This window comes from Anguilla anguilla, chromosome 3 (assembly GCF_013347855.1).
Source record: "Anguilla anguilla isolate fAngAng1 chromosome 3, fAngAng1.pri, whole genome shotgun sequence".
NCBI classification, from domain to species: Eukaryota; Metazoa; Chordata; class Actinopteri; order Anguilliformes; family Anguillidae; genus Anguilla; species Anguilla anguilla.
Genome location: NC_049203.1, coordinates 6,971,611 through 6,992,075, shown reverse-complemented (window position 1 = coordinate 6,992,075; position 20,465 = coordinate 6,971,611). Strand labels below are relative to the sequence as shown.

The window sequence follows — 20,465 nt, the reverse complement described above, 5'->3', positions numbered from 1 at the left end:
GGTCTGTGACTGGCTGCCTTTGCGGGTTAGATGGGATTTTTCATGCATGTCTGTGCGAGTATCTCTGTATGTTTGCTTTCGTCCGATGGGTTCATTTATTTCCAGGAAGTCACAGGAGCACAAACTGCCTCTATTTTCACTCTGTCTGCAAGGCGTGGTGGAGAATGCACCTTCGACTTCATTCTTGGGCTTCTGTGGCCTTGGATGAAAATGAATAGGACGGCTTGGTTCATGGGCAGGGGTGGGAGACCTTCAGCACTCTGAGTGACCTTGGAAGTGCACGTCTGCCAAGCAGTTAAATGACCATACTGAGTGAAGGATTCCAAACACCAGAGGTCCGCACAGGATGCTCGCCAGGCAGGGGCCGGTGTTTCCATTCACAGTTCTTTCGCTGTGCAGGGTGGAAGTGATTCGGCAGACCTGCGGAGTCGTGAACGCACAGTAGGGTGTGGCGAGTGTCAGAGAAAGAGCGGTCAGATTTGCTCCACATATGGGAGCGTTTACGTTTGTGCGGACCCTGCGCGGGTTTCCGTGGTTACCCACGCACGCCGCCGCGCTCGCGCGTAACCCTGCGCGTCACTCTGGCGGGGCGTTCCTTCCCCCCCGTGTCCCGATGACGCGCTCGCCGCCGCCGCCGCCTCATCGGACGTCCGTCAAACTGACAAGCGCATTTAATTACCGCCTCGCACCCTAAGCACTCCGGATTCCACAACTCCCCAAAACTCCCCGACCCCCCCGCCCCCCCCCCCCACTCACTAACAAACCCCAATCAGCCAATCACGCGCCGGAGCTTCAGTCACTCTGCGCCCTTTCTTATTCCTGTGCGTGTTACAGTGCATTTAACAGTTTTTTTTTTTAGCATTTCTCGTGAAAGTAGTTGTTTACTGGGAACGAGGCAGACATTCGTTCCAGACCCTCCATCACGTACGCGCTAAACTCTGCTCTCCTGTGCTCCTGCCTCTGAACCGTTACTCTCCCGGGGAAAGCTCTCATTGGTGTGCGGGGTGATGTGGGCGGGAATTAACAACGTGCTGTCAAAACATAATAAAAACATAAAAGTGGCACTAGCTCGGTGCTCAGAGCAGATTTATGCAGAAGACACTTAAATCACCTTCCCTGAACAAAGTAGATTGTGTTTATTGTGTAAATTCAAATATTTTCATAACCGTATTGCTGAAAGTGAAAGTGTGAAGCTCACCGCAGTAATGCAATCCTCGCTGTAAATTTAATGCGAGGTTGCCACAAATTCTAAACAACTTTTGCTCAGACTGCAACTGCAACAATCAAAGAGAGCACATTTTTGCAAACCACTAGAAGGCCCTGGTAGGAAGTAGACATGGGAAACTTCAAGGGAAATACAATGAAGGTAGATGGTCACTGAATTTGTAAAGGTAAATATCTCACCTTGGAGAAATTGCCGAGCCCAGAAAATGATGTCCACCTGTGATGATGTCACAATGTCACATGACTTTTTTTTCCGCTGCCCTCAGAATTCTATTAATCCTTACATCCTTACAATATGTATTCTCTTCAAAAGGTCTATTTTATGTAGAGGTTTTATAACACTTGTTATTTTCCTGCTACCCACATCACTTTTCAGCCAAAAGAATTGACTATTCTCTGGACAGGATAAAAATGATTTATACCAATTTTTTCTACCACCCAGGGCCCAAGAGCAGCAGCGTGGGTAGTGTAGTCTTACGGTTAAAGAGCCGGGCCTGCAGCCTACAGGTGACAGATTTGATTTCTAAACGAGGCGCCGGCTGCAGCTCTGCCCTTGAGCGAGGTGTTTAATCTGAATCGCTTGGGTTAGAATCCACATGTTTTAATGGATAACGCTCTGCAGCCGGGCGGGAGTCAGAGGCTGTTATGAAGAGAGAGTAGAGCTCTTCAAAAAAAAAAAGAAAGTTCCCCCCGCACGCACGCACACGGACCCAAAGCCAGCGAGCAGAGAAGCGCCGCGGCTGCGCGGACGCGATTCAAACGAGCGTTCTGTCAGTGGAGCGGACGGGATCCATTACATGCCTGTCAGTTCGGCGGGCTGAAAATTGATGGCTGACTCTCAGAGACGACGGTACGTCAGTCGGGGCCGCGGTCGGCCCTGCTCGTCCGTGTGATGATTGCAATCGGGGCGGGGGGGGGACCGTGCGTGCGTGCGCCCCCAACGCCGGTAAAAAGGCGAGCGCAACGTTTCCGTGCTTTAATCTGGGGGAATAACGGGGACCAGCCAGCTTCGCTCGCTCTCTCTCTCTCTCTCCCTCTCTCCCTCTCTCCCTCTCTCCCTCTCCCTCTCTCGCTCTCCCTCTCTCTCCCTCTCCCTCTCCCTCTCCCTCTCTCTCTCTCTCTCTCTCCCTCTCCCTCTCCCCCTCTCTCTCTCCCTCTCCCTCCCTCTCTCTCTGTCTCTCTCCTCTTCTCTTCTATCAATTTTACATGACGGAGCGGCTCGCGTCGGTAATGACAGCAGTAAAACGCTGTGCAGGTTGGGGGGGAGGGGAGGGGGAGGGGAATAAAACTCTATTGAGGTGTGATCGAAGCTGGAAGTCGCACGTTACTTCGCCAGCTCCTCTGGAGCACGGGACGCTTATCGCAGGCCATAAATTAGCCGCTGGGAGCTGAGGTCTCGTGTGAAGGTTCGGGAGCCGGGCTCGTAGCTCAGAAGTTGTGGGAGACATTTCCAGGTGGGGCACTGCAGCTGTACCCTTGAGGAAGGTGCCGAACCGAACCCGAATTGGTTCAGTAAAATATCCAAGGTGTGTAAATGGATTGTATGTAAAATAATGTAACCTGTGTCAGTCCCTCTGGATAAGAGTGCTGGCTAGATGTCGAAAATATAAATGCTGTTTGAGTGTTTTTTGAAGACTAGAACACTAGTCACTGATCACAGGCTGCAAGCACCTGTTGCATTGTGGGAGAAAACACACAAAGGCCCACACGCGTACGCACACACGCGGGGGCAGCTAGCTATAAACACCCCTAAACCTGCTGTCCCGTCTCTCCCGGGATGTGAAGTCCTAATATTGACTGTGATTGGGCTCTTTTGGGGATACCCGCCTCCCAGCTGGTGTCCCTGTGGTAAAGACGGCGCGCGGGCCAATTTCCTCCTCCCCTGGGTCTTTATCCGGGCTCCTGTTCCTCTGCAGCCGACTGGATGTCTACAAACATCCCCTCCCACCCCCCTGTCTGCCCCCCCCCCCCCCGCCTCCCGCCCCCCGGTACCCCCACCGCCACCGCCGCCGCCGCCCTCCCGCTTTTATCCTGAACAATAAATCGGCCTTTTCCCTTCCGCGTTTCAGGCTCTCTCTACCCGTCAGCTCTAATTAAGCAAATAATTGTCTCCTGCCTAATTATCGCGCGTCTAATTGTAGAGATGCGGTTTTGCTGTTTCCCTTCCTGCCGAACAGTTTGCTGTAATTTTCCACTCTGAATAAAAAAAAAAAAAATATATATATATATGTAGTTTAGTTATATATATATATAAATAATCAACTCAACTGCCTTAACTTCAGCCCTGTACTTGACCTGTTCCTGATTAAATGAAACTAGTGAATGGCTGTGCGCTGCCTTCAAATGATGTTTCGGGAAAATGAAAGTAGTTTCGGGCTGGCTGTCTCAGCAGCTGGGATGCTGGGATGAGGTCTCAGCAGGTCCTTGTGAGCATGCTCTGTGAGGTGTAATGATCCTTGCATGCATACGCTTCATACTAGCCTAGCCTCAGGAGACCTCCCCTTCCATTCCCTATGTAAATCCAGGACACGTTTTCCCATTCCCCATGTAAATCCAGGACACTTTTCCCATTCCCCATGTAAATCCAGGACACTTTTCCCATTCCCCATGTAAATCCAGGACACGTTTTCCCATTCCCCATGTAAATCCAGGACACTTTCCCATTCCCCATGTAAATCCAGGACACTTTCCCATTCCCCATGTAAATCCAGGACACTTTCCCATTCCCCATGTAAATCCAGGGCACGTTTTCCCATTCCCCATGTAAATCCAGGACACTTTTCCATTCCCCATGTAAATCCAGGACACTTTTTCTTTCCATCCTGTTAAGTTTTGGGTCTCTTCTGAAGACATCGTTTACCTCTCATTATTTGTTTGCTTTCTTTTGATTGTTTGGCTTCTTGATAGCATTGTTAGCTTCACTCTCATTCATATAGCTGAACATATTACCGAAAATGGAAAAAGAAACTTGAAGTGCGGTACCTTGCGAGTACCACATTATTGACTCTTATCACAGGAAGTCCTTTGAGATACAACTCTTTTTGCAGGGCTATCTTCCTGATGTGCCAGCGAGTGCACAGAGCTTTCACACTAAAAAAAAAAAAGTACGCACACACAAACTGCAAGAAAGCACACAGAGTCACGCCAAGTCAGTTATTCAAGGCCGCAGAACACTGCAGAGTATGAAGTGGAACAAACACAGTAACGCAAACAGGGGGAGATTGAATGTTCAGTTGAGATTGAAACCCTCAAAGCAACGCTTGGTAATCACTCCATTCTGAGCCAATCATTCCCCCTGATCTGCACTGATGCCTTCCCCTCTCTCTCACTAAATCTGCACTGCAGCGGCATCAACAGCAGCCCCTTCTGGATTTAGGTTGCCTTAGCCCCCCTTTTAGACTTGGGAATCTGCATTTTGAGGCTGCTTTGAGGCTTTCTCACGATGCGCGTGCCTTCCAAAGGTTGAGACAAAATGCCGGGGGGGCAGCACATGTTGTGCGTGTGTGTGTGTGTGTGTGTGTGTGTGGGAGGCTTGTGTGTGTGTCTATGAAAGAGAGAGAGAGGGAGAGAGAGTCCGTGTGTGCAAGTGTATGTGCGTCTGAGACAGGAAGTGTGTGTGTGCGCGTGTGTGTGTCTCTGTGTGAGAGAGATAGAGAATGTGTGCGTGTGTGTGTGTGTTTATACAGAGAGAGAGAGTAAATTGTGAGTTTTTATGTGTATGTGGTGAAAGCACACAACTGGTGTTTGTGTGGGTGCTCTGGGTGTTCTGATACTGGAGCATTGACAGTCTTGGGGCCATTTCATCTATTTTGATTCCCCCCCGAAACTGATGTAAATTTAAATATCCGTTTTGCCAAATCCAGGCAAATGCAAAGGAGCGCGTGGCTGGCGGGTAGATACAGTGGAATAAAAAGGCTTGGTCATTTAAGGCTAAATGAAATGGGAGCAGCCTGTGACTGGACTGCGTGGGGAAAGCAGTCATATCTAATTTCACCGCAGCTCTTAATACCCGGTGTCCCGGAAGCCGATTCGGCGCATTTTCACGCACGGCTGCAGTGCTTTCTGGGTAATAATATGGGTTTTTTTTTTTTTTTTTTTGTTAACCTCACTTGTTGGATTTTTGGGGGGTTCAGACGTGGTCTTGCTTAATTTTTCATATTTCCTGTTTTTCAGTGGAGCATCTTTGGGGCAGTGTAGTTCCCTGTGGAAAGCCCCACGTAAATCAAATTTAATTACATTGAGGTGGTTTTTCTTTTCTTTTCTTTTCTTTTCTTTTTTGTCTAATTGAAACTGCTTTGGTGTTCTGTTTGTCCAAATTGCAGCGAATGTTCTGACAGCAGATGTTCGTGACCGCCCACAGCGGTTCAGAGTAATTATCAGTACTTTGCACTTAATTTATCATTTAATGTGTGCATCGAATCAGGACATAATGAATCTGAAGCTTTCTGGAATGGGCTGAGTGTTTGAAAACGAACCCCAGCGTCTGAAATGGCCCCCCCACCATATGCACGAACCCCACTCAAATCCAAAATGTCTACCTTTGGGATTTATCTTCTCGCAGAAACATCCAAGGGGGCTTCGGTGAGTGTGCATTACGGTCGTGGCCACTTATCAGGCTGTTGGGAAACAAATGCACGGCCTGTGATGATCTGACAGAATTAGAGGGATTTACATGCCCTTTTTTGGTGACAGTTAGAATTTAGTGTTTATTGCAAGTGACCTTTCTAGAAACTAATGGACATTTCTTTTTAATTAATTTGTGTACATGGGCATTGATTATTTTGCATAAAGTTGCCTTGTACATTTATACGGTATAATGTTCAATGCTAAATCCACTCTTAAAGAGTTTATATGAGCCTGCTATGCCAGAATAAACTCATATAAACTCATATAAACTGTAGAATTAACACTGGGCATTTTGCTGTGTATGTACATTAGGAGCTTACAGAAGTTTTACGAAGTAGAGTTTTTAAACTGCTATAACAGATACGGTGTGACGCTGGGATGGGTGTGACCCTAAAGTGCATAGTGTTTATGGCGGTAGCCAGCTAGCTTGCTAGCGTGTGTCGGGATTCAGTGCTAGTTTATGGGGCTCATCCATGCACCAGAACAGTGACTAAACAAGGCAAGCCAGCCAGCTGTCGAAAACACTTCCTGTTTCACAGCTAACTTCCAACTTTTGCTAATGGGATCAATGCAGTTGAGCTTTATCGCTAACATACTGTATGCAATTGGTCCTGTGTTCGTCCCAAAGACTTCAATTACGTTTTTAAAAATAGATTTTCTCTCTATCAATACTTCACAGCACTGAGGGATCTCTCCACATCACACATGATGACAGCGTTGTGGAGTAGCTTGGCATCAACAGCATTTGTGAGGAGATCTTTGCTTGGAACATGCAACACATTGTTAACCTCAACCTGTCTAGAAATGACATTAAACACTAAAGTACAACATCAGCTCTTAATTAAATATTAGAAATGTAATTTATATTTATGGATGTGCCATCTGTTGCATGCGGCTAACTGTGTCCAATTAAATCGTTAAGACATACAAAGTATGATTGGTCTTGTCCTGTTGGGATCGGTAACAAAGAATGGTTGTAGCCATAGGTTATAACACACCGGAGTCCAAGTTAATAAATGTGTAAATGAATGCAAATTAATTTATTTTATGGAGATTGCAACATCGCGTGAATGTTCTTCCCTTTTCTAACCACTGAAAAAGTCCTGTGTGTGTTTGCATGAACTGTGCCGAGTGCAAGACTTCTTTTCTCTTCCCTGGAAAATCCTTTACTCAGCTCAGTAGCTTACAAGAGAAAAGCCCTTTTTCTTTAGAATCCCTTGGGGGAGCACGGCAGAAGGAGATCAGCATTGCCTGTTTTTTTTATTTTTTATTTTTTATTTTTTTTATGAATACCCTGGTTTTAAACAAAGTTTATTTCTTTTCCAGTTTCTGCCACATTTAATTAGTTGGTAATTTTGCATTTGTCTTGTTTGCAGAAAGTACGTTTGGAGGCGGAAGGAATCGTTTGCCAAGACGTGTTTTTTTTTCTTCTCCCCCCCACGTTCGCCCTTGAACCTCTTTCAGAAAATGTCTCTGTTTCGGTTTTTGCGTCTTGTGAGGACATCTGTTCCGTGTACTGCGCCTCGAGGGGGGGGGGGGTGGGGGGGCGGGAGGAACCTGCGAAACTACTCTTGAGGGTATTTCTTTCACCATTTGTTTGGTTTCATTTATTAAAAAAAAAAAAAAAAAAAAAGCTAAATCAATTTCTAATTATGCGCTGAAATTAAAGAAACGCAGGCGGCTGTTCGGATGCATCCGTCATCACAGTTAGTGGAGAGTTAAACTCAGATGTGAAAACGTGCTCTTGAGCACACACTTATTGACACCCATTGCCTTGTGTGTGGCATCGCTGGTGCTCTGGAGCGTCTTTTTGTCGGCTGGCTGAAACCGGTTTTCTTTTTAAGTAGCTTGCTGCCATGTTAATATCTTAGAGCAGACACACATACCAAAAGTACCCTGTTAAATGGGAGTGGTGAGGCTCTACTGCTCAAAGCGGTTCACCCAGGTGCATTGTGGGTAGCATTGTGGGTAGCTGAGACACTGGTGCCCCCCCCCCCCCCCCCCGATCCAAACGTCCGAGTCATGGAAATACGACACTGAAAGCCATAAACAATGCAGCTGCATAGACCCCCCCCCTTTCTCCTCTCTCTCTCTCAATTCAATTCAATTCAATTCGCTTTATTGGCATGACAGATTTGTACATTTGTATTGCTAAAGCTTGGTAGATACATGGCAATGTATAAAAATAAAAAACAATAGAAGCTCTCTCTCTCGCTCTCTCTCCCTCCCTCTCTCTCAATCTCTCCTTCTCATTCTGTCTCTCTGTCATTATCTCTGTCTGTTTGTCATCTATCCATGTATATACAGTATATTATTTCTAGCCATTCATCCATCTATATATATATATCCATTTATTTTGTCCCACTGGGAAGTTTTTCACCTAAATTTCTTGCTGTTTGAGGTTTCAGGCGGGGCGAAAGGTGGGTGGGCCAGCTTGGGTGGGCCCACATCTAAAAAAAAAAGTAATTTGTTTTATTAAAAATGGGGGGCCCAGAGCAATATTCTTTCAGGGTGCCAAGAATTCCTAGCTATGGTACCAGGTGCAGGCCTGTTTTGTTTTTTTTGTTTTTTGTTTTTTTCCTACTATAAAGCATCTTTGTGACAGTGTCTCTGTAGAATATGCTACACAAATAAAATTGAATATATATATATATATATGCGTGCGTGTGTGTGTGTGTGTGTGTGTGTGCACGCATACGTGCATGCGTGTGTATGTAATTTAATGCCAATGCTTGCAGGCGTCTCCTCAGAGCTCAGTCTCCAGGGAAAGGAGTCGCTGCATCGTCCCCCCTGTGGGACAGAAGGAGCCGCAGGAAGCTAGCGCAGAATGCAGCGCTGCCCTTAGCGTGGGGGGTGCAGCCGGGGCACGCCTGCGCAGGGTTTTTAGTGCGGTGCCACGTGCTCACGTCCCGCCCCGCGCTCCTACCCACTGTTCAGGTTTCCTTTTTGGCTTTCGGGCGCTAGCGCCAGTTCACTTCCTGTTCAACCCCTCAGGTTCTCGATTCAGATTCAAGATGGAGGTTTTGAATACGATTCAGCTACAACAGAGGATTGGTCTTAATGTATGAAACCGTGTTTGTTCCGTCGATAGGCTTCCGGTAATTTTTCTCTGCCACCTTTGCCATTTGAGGTGATTTACCGCCGGCGTTAAATGGCGATCGAAATCAAACCGGCCGTTTGGCAGAAGTGGGGCGACCGCCATCTTGGCCGGCGAGCCCGAAGGAACGGACTCGCAAATTAATGGCGCTCACAAAAAGAGCAGTTGGCGGCACTCTGACACGTTGACGGAACTGCATCTTTGATCCGTCTCGCTTAGTTTAATCCGTTAAAATATGAACGGTTTATCCGTTCTCCGCATAATTGCTCCGGGGGCCGTTAACAGAAAAACGTGCATTGTGTTTTCAACAACGAGAATGCTGAAAACAAATAACTTTCCTCGATACATCCAAAAATCTAAGCACAAGTATACCTGTAATGGCTTCACTGTAGCTGTTTATTGTGTAATCATTTGAAAATCTGCTCATGAAACATATTAAATATATTTTTTAAAAATGATGGAGCTATTGATAAGCTTTCAAATGATCCCCCGGATGAAAACAGAAATGTGACTGATCTTCTTTTTTTAGTAAACAGTGTAGATGTTCCCTGTCTCGGCGCAGCGGAGGCTAAATTATGTTCCCTCAGTTGATTCTCAGTAGTGGTGCGAAGCTCAAGGTCACCTGTAATGAGTGAGTGTAGCAGGGCCAGGCTGGTGTTTGCAGGCCACAGCCTCACCTCATTATTTAGCGTGTGTGACTGTTCGCTCGGGCTAACTCTCTTTTTCTTCTCTCTCTCCTCCTCCTTCCCCCTGCCCCGCAGCAGAGGAGCACGCAGCAGAAGGTAAGGGCACCGCTTTTGCTTCCTAAATCACGCGGCGGCTCGGACCGCGCTGGGGGGGGGGGGGGGGGGTTGCGGGCGCTTCCCCTTCCTCGAGGGGGGAGGGGGGCATTGTGAGCTTGGACTGCGGTTTTGGTGACAGTACTCCCTGGAAGGGGTTTTTTCCTCAACCACAGAAAACATCGGAGAGAAAAACAACCACCCCCCCCACCCCCTCACGCCCACCCCCTTAAAGACACACCTATACAAAACACCCCCCCCCCCCCCACACCCTTACGATTTAGTAGACTCTCCCTGTGTCATAATCTCTGTATTTCCTATGTAAACCTGGGTATTTTGCAGATTTTCCTTGTGTTAGGTGCCTCTGTGCCGAACTCCTGTCCTAATGAAATGACCCGGTAGAGGGTTGGTCACAGCTCACTGGGGGAGGGGCCAGAGGTTGCCAGGGCGATTGTGAGCATTCCGTGCCTGTGGCAGTATGAGCCTTGTGTGCTGACGGTTCTGCGGTGAGGTCGTAACTATTGCCGGTCATGCTGTGCATTGTGGGGGGGGGGGGAGGGGCGGTAACGATGGACTGGACCGGGCGGCAGTGCAGTGTGTGTGTGAGCGCAGGTGCGCCTCACAGTGTGTGTCCAGATGAATTCCTGGAAATGCCATGCTTCGCTTTGACGCTTTTGACATTTAGTATTGACAGGCGGCGTGGCCCCGTCAGACCTGCAGCGGCGGTAGCGCTTAGCGGCCCCGTGCTGCGGAGGGTGTGCTAGCGGTTAGCGTACGTCTGGCGCGCTGAGGGAGGAAGCGGGGAGATGGAAGGCGGCAGGAGCCCGCCCCCTTACGCCGTGCCGTACGTCACTGGTGGACGTAGAGCGTGACTGACAGCGGGGAGGGGGGGGAGGAAGGAGAAGGGGGGGGGTGGGAGGAGAAGGTGGGCTGGGTTGCCTGGGATACGGCGGGTATGCGTTACTCTGTCGGTGTCGTTACTCTGCCGGTGTCGTGCCGTTGCCGCGGCGGTGTCACCTGTCGGATCGTGAAGCGTGGAGTGGAGTGCGGGGTCAGGCAGGTAAACACCGCGACAGGCTCTGTGCCGCAGAGAGACAGGCAGCGGGAGAGAGCGCTGACAGGACCACTGTTACCGCCATCACACCCTCTGCTCCAGCTGCCCCTGCGGGTCCAGCCTCCCTGGGGCCCCAGGCCTGAGATCAGAGACTCCACATCGGCTGTACAGGGTGTGCACATACATACATACATACATTCATACACATACATTCATACATATTCATACATACATATGTATATACGTACATACACACATACACATACATACATACATACATACATACATATTCGTACATACATGCGTATATACATACATACACGCATACATATACATACATACATATGTATATACATATATACATACATACGCATACATTCATAAATATGTATATACATACATACATACTGTCTATATACACACATACACACACACAAACATGTGCACACACACACCATACACACACACACACAAACACAGGTAGGCTGTCCCATAAAGCGCCTAATGTAACCTGAGCTTCTTCCGTACGCATTTCACTGGATGACACGTGAGCGAATCACGTTGCTCTATGTATGGCTGAATGAGGACACGGACAATGCGGTGCATTTTAAAACAGCCGTTTAAGATGGCGTTTTGGCCCAGATGAAATCTCATTTGGCACGCTCGCCGCCACGTCTCACGATGACTCATGAAGCCTCCTGTAAATAGTGCGAGGTTTGGGGTCTGCTCAGGACAGCCACGAATTCACCTTCACGCCGGTAATATCATTTTCTGTTAATACGAAAAATCGGAGAGTCGGAGCACGGACTAAGACTGCCTGCTAATAGCCTACCAAAAGAAAAAAAACAAAAACGTGTGTGACTGCTAGGCATGAGTAACGTTTAGGAACCCGGGGTCCGATCTCGAGTGCGGGCGTTGTAATTAAGCAGATTTGCTTGGGACGGGTCTGAGCAGGGACGGGGACAGTCACGGCGGATATTTAATGCTCTTAATAGCCCAGCTCTGGAGAGTTGACCTCTGACCCCAGCGAGCCGCAGCCGTCCGGAGTGCCTGTCGCCCCCCCCCCCCCCCCCGCTTTCGGTCGTATTTTTAGCCCGGTTGTGAGCACGCCGGTCTAATTAGCCGGGAGGACCGTGCGTGTCCTGAGGTTTGGTGGGGGGGGGGGGGAGGATTTGGAGATTGATAGTACGCGGAGACCTTGAGCAGCTGGGGGGGGGGACGGCGGATCTTCGGCTGCCCTCTCCACCCCCCCCCACCTGTGGCAGGGGGCGCACCTGAAATGGACGGTCCCTGAGCGGCGTGGCCCCCTTTTCGCGGCGAGCCGGGCGCTTCCCGCTGGTCCAGCGGGCTGATGGCCAACCGAGCGCGCTCCCTGGGGTTTCATGTGCAAGAGGCGCTCAGTTCAAGCTCCAAATGCACAGGTATGTGTAATCAGGAAACAGGGTCAAGCGATTATCCCTTCATAGTGTACGCCAGGGGTCCCCAAACTTTTTTGGTCAGGTCCCCCCTTTGATAATAAGAAATTTTTAAAGAACTCCCCCTCCCCTCCATGACACAAACACTCACACATATCTCCCACCCCCCCAATGTCCCCTTTGTCTGTGCGTAGGGGGGCCACTTTGGGAACTGCTGGCATAAGGGAACTAACTGAAGATCGAGGGTAAATGGTGGTGATTTTTTTTGTTGTTGTTGTGTGACATCCCATAATGTTTCCTTGTGTGATGTCAGCGGCAGCTCCACTGTGCCTGATCACACTGACACTCAAAGCCAATGATCTTTACTTCCCAGAGCATCCAGGCTCACAGTTAATCTGTGGCCCGGGAAATGAAGGCTTTTATCACGGAACTGGCAGGGTGGGGGTGTGGGGGGGGGGGGGGGGGGGGGGGGTGTTGTTTGTGATGTTCTGGATAGATATGGGATTATAGATAGATAAGTCCTACTGTAGTTATTGGAGATTACCCAGGATGATCCAAACCAGATTATGAATTTTGATTTCTATGTAAGAAAAAGAGGGCCAAAATGGGTTTTTTTCCACTTACATGTTGTATCACAAGGAAACATGGCGTGACTATTGTAAAGGAATTAGAATCTGAATAATAAAAACCTTGTTGGGGAATTGACCTACTTCCTAATATATATATATATTTTTTTTTTTTTTTGCCTCAGTAGATCTCCGAATCCAGTCCACTGCACCCCCAATATGTAGCACAACGTTCAGAGAAATATGTGCTTATTTCATGTTTGTAATGTGTACCTGTCTTACTGTATGAGCGCAGGATGTCGTCTGCGAAACAATGATTTATTGTCCCTAATGTAAAACACCTAATGTTTTTCATTTTTGCCCTCCCCGCCTCCGTGAGCCTATGGCGCTTATGCTTATGCTATTCTCAAAGCTGCTGACATGAGCTGTCAATCACCTCACCGAGCAGCCGAGTAAGTGGAACCTTTGAGTTCCCTGCTTCCCCGCCTCCGCGCATCTATAAATCATCACAATAGAGCCTGAATGGGGAGGGCGTGGCCAATAGGGTCAACCCCCTTCATTATCCTGCCGTGATTCCCCAGACAGATTGCGTTGCAGTGTGAACGACTTGCCTCCTATTGGCTGGCCCACTGCAAAACCTCTGATTGGTCTATAAGATCTAAACGTGACAGGAGTCTCTGCGTTCCGCTCTGGATCTCAGGTTTAGAGTAAAAGCCACTGCACGTTTCTACCTGAAATGACAGCATTTTGGGAACGCAAAATAGTTTGATGGCTGATTCTGGGTTAAAGACCTATTCAGAATAGAGGCTTGCCTGTGGGGTATAGTCCCTCGGCCCTCTTGATTTCCCCGCAGCAAATTCAAATTGTAAATAGTCTTACTGCAGCTGGCTTCTGTGTTGCTATAAATTTCGCCACAATCAAGGCACATTCTCCCAGCAGAAATCACCTTGAAGGTAATCAACAGGAGGGAAATGGCCCCATATTAGGGGAAGGGAAATTGCTGTTGAGGTCATTTTCAGGTCTTTTGTTGTTGTTGTATTTTTATTTCCCCCCCCCCCCCCCCCCCCACAAATTCAAATAGTGCTCAGTCAACGCTGTCCTTGCAAGACCTGGGCAGCTGGAGGTTTTACCACCTTATTTGTCTTGCAGCCCTTGATCAGTACTCTCAGTTTTTCTTTTTTCTTTTTCTTTTTTGTTTGTTGAGCTGAACATTGACTGGCTCTCGCCACGCTGTCGTCGCTAAACCGCGTCTCAGCGTTGAGAAAGTGAATAATGCTGTCCTTCGTCCCGAGAAAATTGGCGTCGGACAAAGGGAGCGTGCTCTCGGCGAACTCTCCTTTCGACGCGGGCGCTCCAAATGTCACGTGTGCGACTCGACGGCTTTGTTGCTCGCTTTTTGCCCGCCAACCCCCCCGCTCGCCGGCTCCTGTGCTGCGCTCCCACCCAATCCGAGTCCTATTAATTCTCCATTGTGTTGCTTCTGAAAGCCGTGTCCTGAGCAAGACGTCAATAATCATCGGCGGCTGCTTGTTCCAGACGCTTGTTAAAAGCTCCTGGGCCGCACAGGCTTCTGGGACGGATTCTCCTTTCTTGTCTTCTTTCATCAGCAGAAATCCCCCCCCCCCCCCCCTTGATCCACTGGGTCACATTATAAGGAAGCCTCAGTCTGGAATGCAGCGCTGAAAGGCATGTCTGAAATACTGATGCAGCGGCACTCGAATTTCTGGGGCTGTGTGACAATGGGAGGGGCCGGAGTTCATGACTCCCAAAAGGGGAGGAGCTATCCTGTGTCACCAATGAGTTTCTAGTTTAAAACAAGGCTGTGGTGTCACTCTCACACAGAACCCGAGCCACAATGTTACTATGTAAGCACAGGGTCAATATATAAGCACAGGGTTAATACGTAAGCACAGGGTTAATACATAAGCACAGGGTAAATACGTTAGCACAGGGTTAATACATTAGCACAGGGTTAATACATAAGCACAGGGTAAATACGTTAGCACAGGGTTAATACATTAGCACAGAGATAATACGTAAGCACAGGGATAATACATAAGCACAGGGTTAATACAGTACATAAGTGCAGGGTTAATATATAAGCACGAGGTTGAGTCCCAAGTGGGAGTTGAGTAAAAATTTAGACTTTCTAGCCGTTCTGAAACATTAAAAAACTGCAGGTTGTTTCGCCGCCACCGCAGATTGGGTCAGATCACATATAATCAGAGTAAAACATGAAGCGCGGCGAGAATAAATCCCTGAGTGCCTCATTCTCTCTTTTTAACACGAGTTGTTCTCATTTGAAAAAAGACATTTGCACTTTTGGAGGATTGTACTATGATCTCCAGATGTTCTCCCCGGTGCATGTGAAAGAGCTGCAGCGTGCCGTCTCCGCCCTGACACGTCGTAGTGAGCAGGAGCACTTCACTCTCTGATGCAGAGCTTACGGAGCCACTCAGATTTACTCAGACGCGCCGCAGAAAGTGTACAATCCTCCAGTTAATTTATGTGAAGTCAAGAACCCGAAATAACCCGCAACTTCTCTTAGCATCCGTTTATCCCTCCTCCTCTCTTGTTCTTTGGTCTCTTCGCTCTCTATCTCTCTCTCTCGCTCTCTGGTTTTGATTTTCAGTTTATTTATTTTGTGCATAAGAAACGGTAAAAAAATACAAAGAAAAAAACATGTACATAGCTTAGAATTTCAAACAGTCAGAATGTGCGGACGAGGTAAGAGAAAGCTCATGGGGTTTATAACCTTTTCAGAAGATTCACCGCACATTGCAACCAAGTGTACAGGTTCACACAGGAGTAAATAAGAGTAAATAAGTGAACATAAAAAAGGACAAAAAATAACTATAAAAAGAATGAAAGAGTAGAGGAGGGAGAATTAAACAAACACATATGTATACATGTGTACACATGCTGTAAAACAATGCAGTTTTGTGTTGCGTTTGTTGCAACAATGAAGCTGTCGCAATTCTTATACATCTATTTCTCATTCTTCTCTTTCTCTTTTCATTCTGGCCGTCCTTTCTTCTCCTCCATTTTCTTTACACCCCTCTCAATCTCTCTCTCTCTCCCTCTTTACTTCTCTCTGTATTGCTCTCTCCGTTTCTCCCTCACTGTGTATGTCTGATAAGACCCCCAGACTTGCGTTAAGAGGCTTATAGCACACAGACGTTATCTATAGGCGGGGGGGGGGGGGGGGGGGGGGGGGGGGGGGGGGGGCCATGATTGCTCTTTTGCAGTGAAGTTAGACGTCTGCTTGGGTGAGATGGCGCAACGAAACGCTGGACACCCCAGTGATACAGTAAATGATCATTTGCTCATTGTCTCAGTTTATCCAACGCCAAACTGCAGGCGTGGTTTTTGTACCCGTCACCGGGTCATTGACCCTGTCAGTGCCCCCGCCCTCTCCTTCCCATGATTCGGCGAATCCTTCCCGGCCTTTCTGTATCTCTTTTTTCCATCTCTCAATCCATCTCTCCATCCGTTTCTCCTTCTCGCTTTGTGTTCTTTCCGGACGACTCAAGGCCCAGTCAGTCTTCCACATAAGTCTACATGACTGCAAAATATGTAAACTGTAACTGGAAATAAACAGTATGTATGACACCACTTTGTGTTCCTCATCTTATTTGTAAGGCAGTAATACAAAGAACCTCACCACATTTCCATTCAGTATCAATAGAGCTGCAGAGTTTTAGAGTTTACACTCTAAAGCATAAAAGTCCAGTTTACGACAATGTTTTTCGTAAACCACTTGCGTTGTACCATTTGAGTAGGGAACCTTAATTTGTATTCACTGGCCTTTAGTTGAGACCAGTGAATGAGTATCGTCTGCCCCTTTCACTACCAAACAAATGGCACACGCGCACGCACCAAGCAAACACACACAAAGACCCAGACAGGCACAGGCCACGTTCTTCTTCGACATCTCCGAACCCACCATTAGGCAACCCAAAGCTTTCATTCAACTTGCACAGCATGCCGCTATTTAAAAGCAGCCCAATTGCTACGCCGACACGATCTGTGTGTAAAGTCATCTGTGACCGCTTCCCTTTTAGCCCATGAGCTGATGTTTCATTTCAGCCATTTTGAAGTGGGTAGCGTTACGTGTTCTGTTTACGAGGTGAAAGCGTAAGTTTCTCCAGCCCTTCCGTACCAACTGCTCCTCAGTTCCTGAAGGCTTCGCTCAGAGGCAGCGCCAGTGAAGCATTTACACAGCAAATGAAGTAATCAGAGCCTTGATTAGATCGCAGTCTTTAAGTCCGCAGAACTTCCGTACGAGGCTGCGGCTCCGGCTGCGGGCCGGGCCTTTGCTGAGTTTTGCCTGTTACCGTGGTGACGTGTTACCGTGGTGTCACACCGCGTACGGGAGGTCTTACCAGTCAGGTCTCATTTTTTATTTATTTTTTATTTTTAATTTTTTTTTGCTGAAGGTTAGTGCTCAGTACTGCAACCCCCATGCTCAGCAAACAAACAAAACAGCATCAAAGAAAATATTTCTCAGGAAATATGTGTCACTACGAGAACATTTATTTATTTATTTATTTATTTATTTGTGCATAGGAAAAGGTAAAACATTTTTTTTTTACATAGCTTAGAAATACAAACAATGTATGCAGATGAGATGAAAGAAGCTCCGTGGGGTTTTATAACGAGACCTCCTTTCTGAAAATGATTAACCGTGCAGTGTAATCAACACTTAGCGATGGCATATCTGCTGCGTTTGGATCACTGGCTAATTTTGCTTTGGGGAGAGATTGCCTGTCTTGGGGGACCGCGCTGCTGTGTTTGAGGAGGACGACGAATGGCTGATGTTTGCTCACCCCCCAGCAGTCAGCATGCCTTTTATGGGATCGTTAGAGTGTTTCCTTATGCTAATCGCATGAACGGGCACACGCGTCAGATTCACAAACAATCAGCATTCATCATCTGATACACCTGGGATGCGCACGAAAAGTGAACTTCTGCACACATGCTTCATGAATCCCACACTGACCTTTCTTAAGAACGTCAGTTAGAAGACTAAGAAAAGTTTTGTGAACGAGGCCCATTGTGTCTGCGATTTGTGGCAACTTATTATTTTTCTATGGGTCACTTTTTTCTTCTTCTCTCATTCTGTCTATCTACTCTTGTTTTCTTTCTTTTTTTATCTCCTTCTCACTTTCTCCCTCTTTACTTCTCTGTCTTGCTCTATCTCTCTCCCTCTTTATCCCCCAATGGTCCCTGTTTTGCTAAACGTGCGTTTAAGTTATTCTCACGCTGATATTAAACATGTATTTCTTATACATTGAGAGTTTTCTTTGTCTTAATTAGAAAAGTTAATTAGATTTTTAAAACTCCCACCTGCACCTCCATAAGAAATCTTTTCAGTGAACATTTGAGTTACTGTGGTAAATAAAAATGTATCATTTTGGACATGTTGCACGGCTCCCAGATAGCAAAAACTAACAAAAAGAGTAACAAAAAGTAGACATTTAATGCATGATAAAGATCTCAGTTTCTCTTGGCAGCTAAGCACAGACTGACACGTTTTTACTTTAACCTGCCACCACCGATTTGTGCAAGATTTACCTGCAGCTGGAGACAATGCGGTCCTGTCAGGACTGCCGCTCCATTCTGAAAGTAGCTGAAAGAATGCAACGTGTTTACCTGGGCTTCTAAATTCAATTGCTCTGTGAAGCGCCTCTGACCGAAATCCCGGAACTTTTGTGGAGAGCCTGATTCGGGGGGGGGGGGGTGATGGCAGCACTCACCTCGGAGAGGCTAAAATCTAACATAGGAAAGGCCACGGTTCGAAAATTGCTTTCTACCTTTCTCTGCTAGGCTGCTTAGCAACAACAAGGGGGTGGGGGGAGGAAGTAGGGTATTTTGTCTTCTCTCCTGCTGGAACTACTGCTGTCATGACTGTCCATGTCCCTTTAAACAACCAAGTCACCATTTTCTCCGGTTTCAGAGACACCTGAGCGTGTGGCTCAGTATCGCATGAAAGCCAACAAAAACACACATTTAACAAACAGTAGCAGAAGTCTCATTTAACAAAATATATGTACACACGGTTTCATGATGTGGATTTTATGATGGCACGCTTTACGGTCTACCAATGAAAGACTGGATTAGTGGCCCCAGTGAAATGGTTTAAGCAAATAGGCTGTTAAAATGAGAATAGTCTAAAATGTAGCCAAATGAACCAAATGGCCGTGGGAACGGAACTATTCTTTGTTAGATTTTCCCACTTCATAACAGAGAGTAATAGCACATGGGTACATTTGGTTTTTTTTTTTTGTTGTTGTTTTTTGATTAAATACTGGAGATATTCCTGGGGGGAGTTTCTGGAGGGCTGTTGTAACATGGACCAGAATACCACGCCAGCTCCCATTCCTGAGCACTAGCGCTTTGGGATAGCCGTAGAATGGTAGCCTAACGTGGTCAGGCATCGGGTCATCGAGTGTTCATTTAAACACAACGCTTGCGTAGTGGCATCAGTCCACGGCCCTTTGAGACTCGCTCAAAGAGCGTTCGGCCCTCCTGAAGCTTACCACCACGGCCCCGGAGGCAGTGTGAGCACATCTGGAGAAATCCAAAACCTGCGCTTTTATTTTAAAACAAGTCTTTTTACCGCCTCTTGTAGCGCAACCGCTATAGCGCTATTGCGTCCAGTGCGAGCTCCGCCGCAGCGATAGCTGTGATTACAGTAATGCGTTCCGTCGCGTCAGGCTGCGCCTGCGAAAGCGCGTAGTTATCTTTGATGGCCTGCAGTAAAGCAGAAGGGCCGTACTACAGGTCCCCTGGGAACAGGGCGTAATGAGATGAGGATGTCACTTGAGGATGCAGACTGTTGCGAGCTCTGAAAGGGACATTTCAAAGTTCTCTGCGTTTTTTTTAACTCGTGCAGAAATGTCGTCCGCCGAATTCCCCCGACTGGCGCCGTTTGAAGGAAAATGAAGTGCCCGAAAGAGCGCTCGGACGTATTCGCGCGAGCAGCGGGCAGGTTTATGTCGTGTGTTTACGTGGATTATGTGTGCTGAGCTGGTTTACGTTAATGCTGGCCTGCTGCTTCCCTGACATTTATTGGATGTGCTGAGAGACTAAGCAGAAGGCATTCAGAGCTCCTTCCCACAAAATGTCAAACTCAGCTCTGCTGTTGCCTTGCAAAGCCTATTTCCTGTTTTTTTTTTTTTTTTTTGAAGGGGAACTCGGTCACATTGCGCATGGGATGATATGTCTACCTTGCATTTTCTTGGCAGAGAGGTCTCTCTGATGTGTATGACTATAAATGACACACTGATGCTCTGCTCACATCCCATAGTTCCACGCTGAGATTTAAGTAGGCTTGAGGGCCACACGAGACCAGAGAAGGATTTCTTTGGAGAAAAAAATTTTGTAGACTCAGCCCCAGACAAAACGTCATTAAAAATGCAATAAATAAATAAGCAGGACCCTGACTGATGTGGAAAAAGTACTTGCTGCAAGCACAAACCGGGCACTGTGGCCCAAATACTTCAGCTTCGGACCTTGGCTGTGTCATTATCCGTAATGACTCTACGGTGATGGGACAGTTGACCTTGTCCCGCCAGGGTGGGTTTAATTTGGCCGGGGTTCCTTGCTTTTCCTCTGCATTAGCTCTGTAAAAGATTTGTTTAAAATAAAGTGCGGTTTGTATTTCTCCAGATTGTGTTCACTGCCTCCAGGCTTCAAGGC

At 47.3% G+C, this 20,465-nt stretch overlaps 1 protein-coding gene across 3 annotated transcripts in view; it reads left to right on the top strand.

Moving 5' to 3' along the window:
* nrxn2b (neurexin 2b) overlaps nt 1–20,465 on the top strand; it is a 631,318-nt gene that overhangs the window by 122,302 nt on the left and 488,551 nt on the right. For all 3 annotated transcript variants that reach the window (XM_035408766.1, XM_035408765.1, XM_035408763.1), the window contains exon 4: nt 9,709–9,729. In XM_035408766.1, the coding sequence (XP_035264657.1) occupies nt 9,709–9,729 (21 nt within the window). The remainder of the gene's footprint in view (nt 1–9,708; nt 9,730–20,465) is intronic.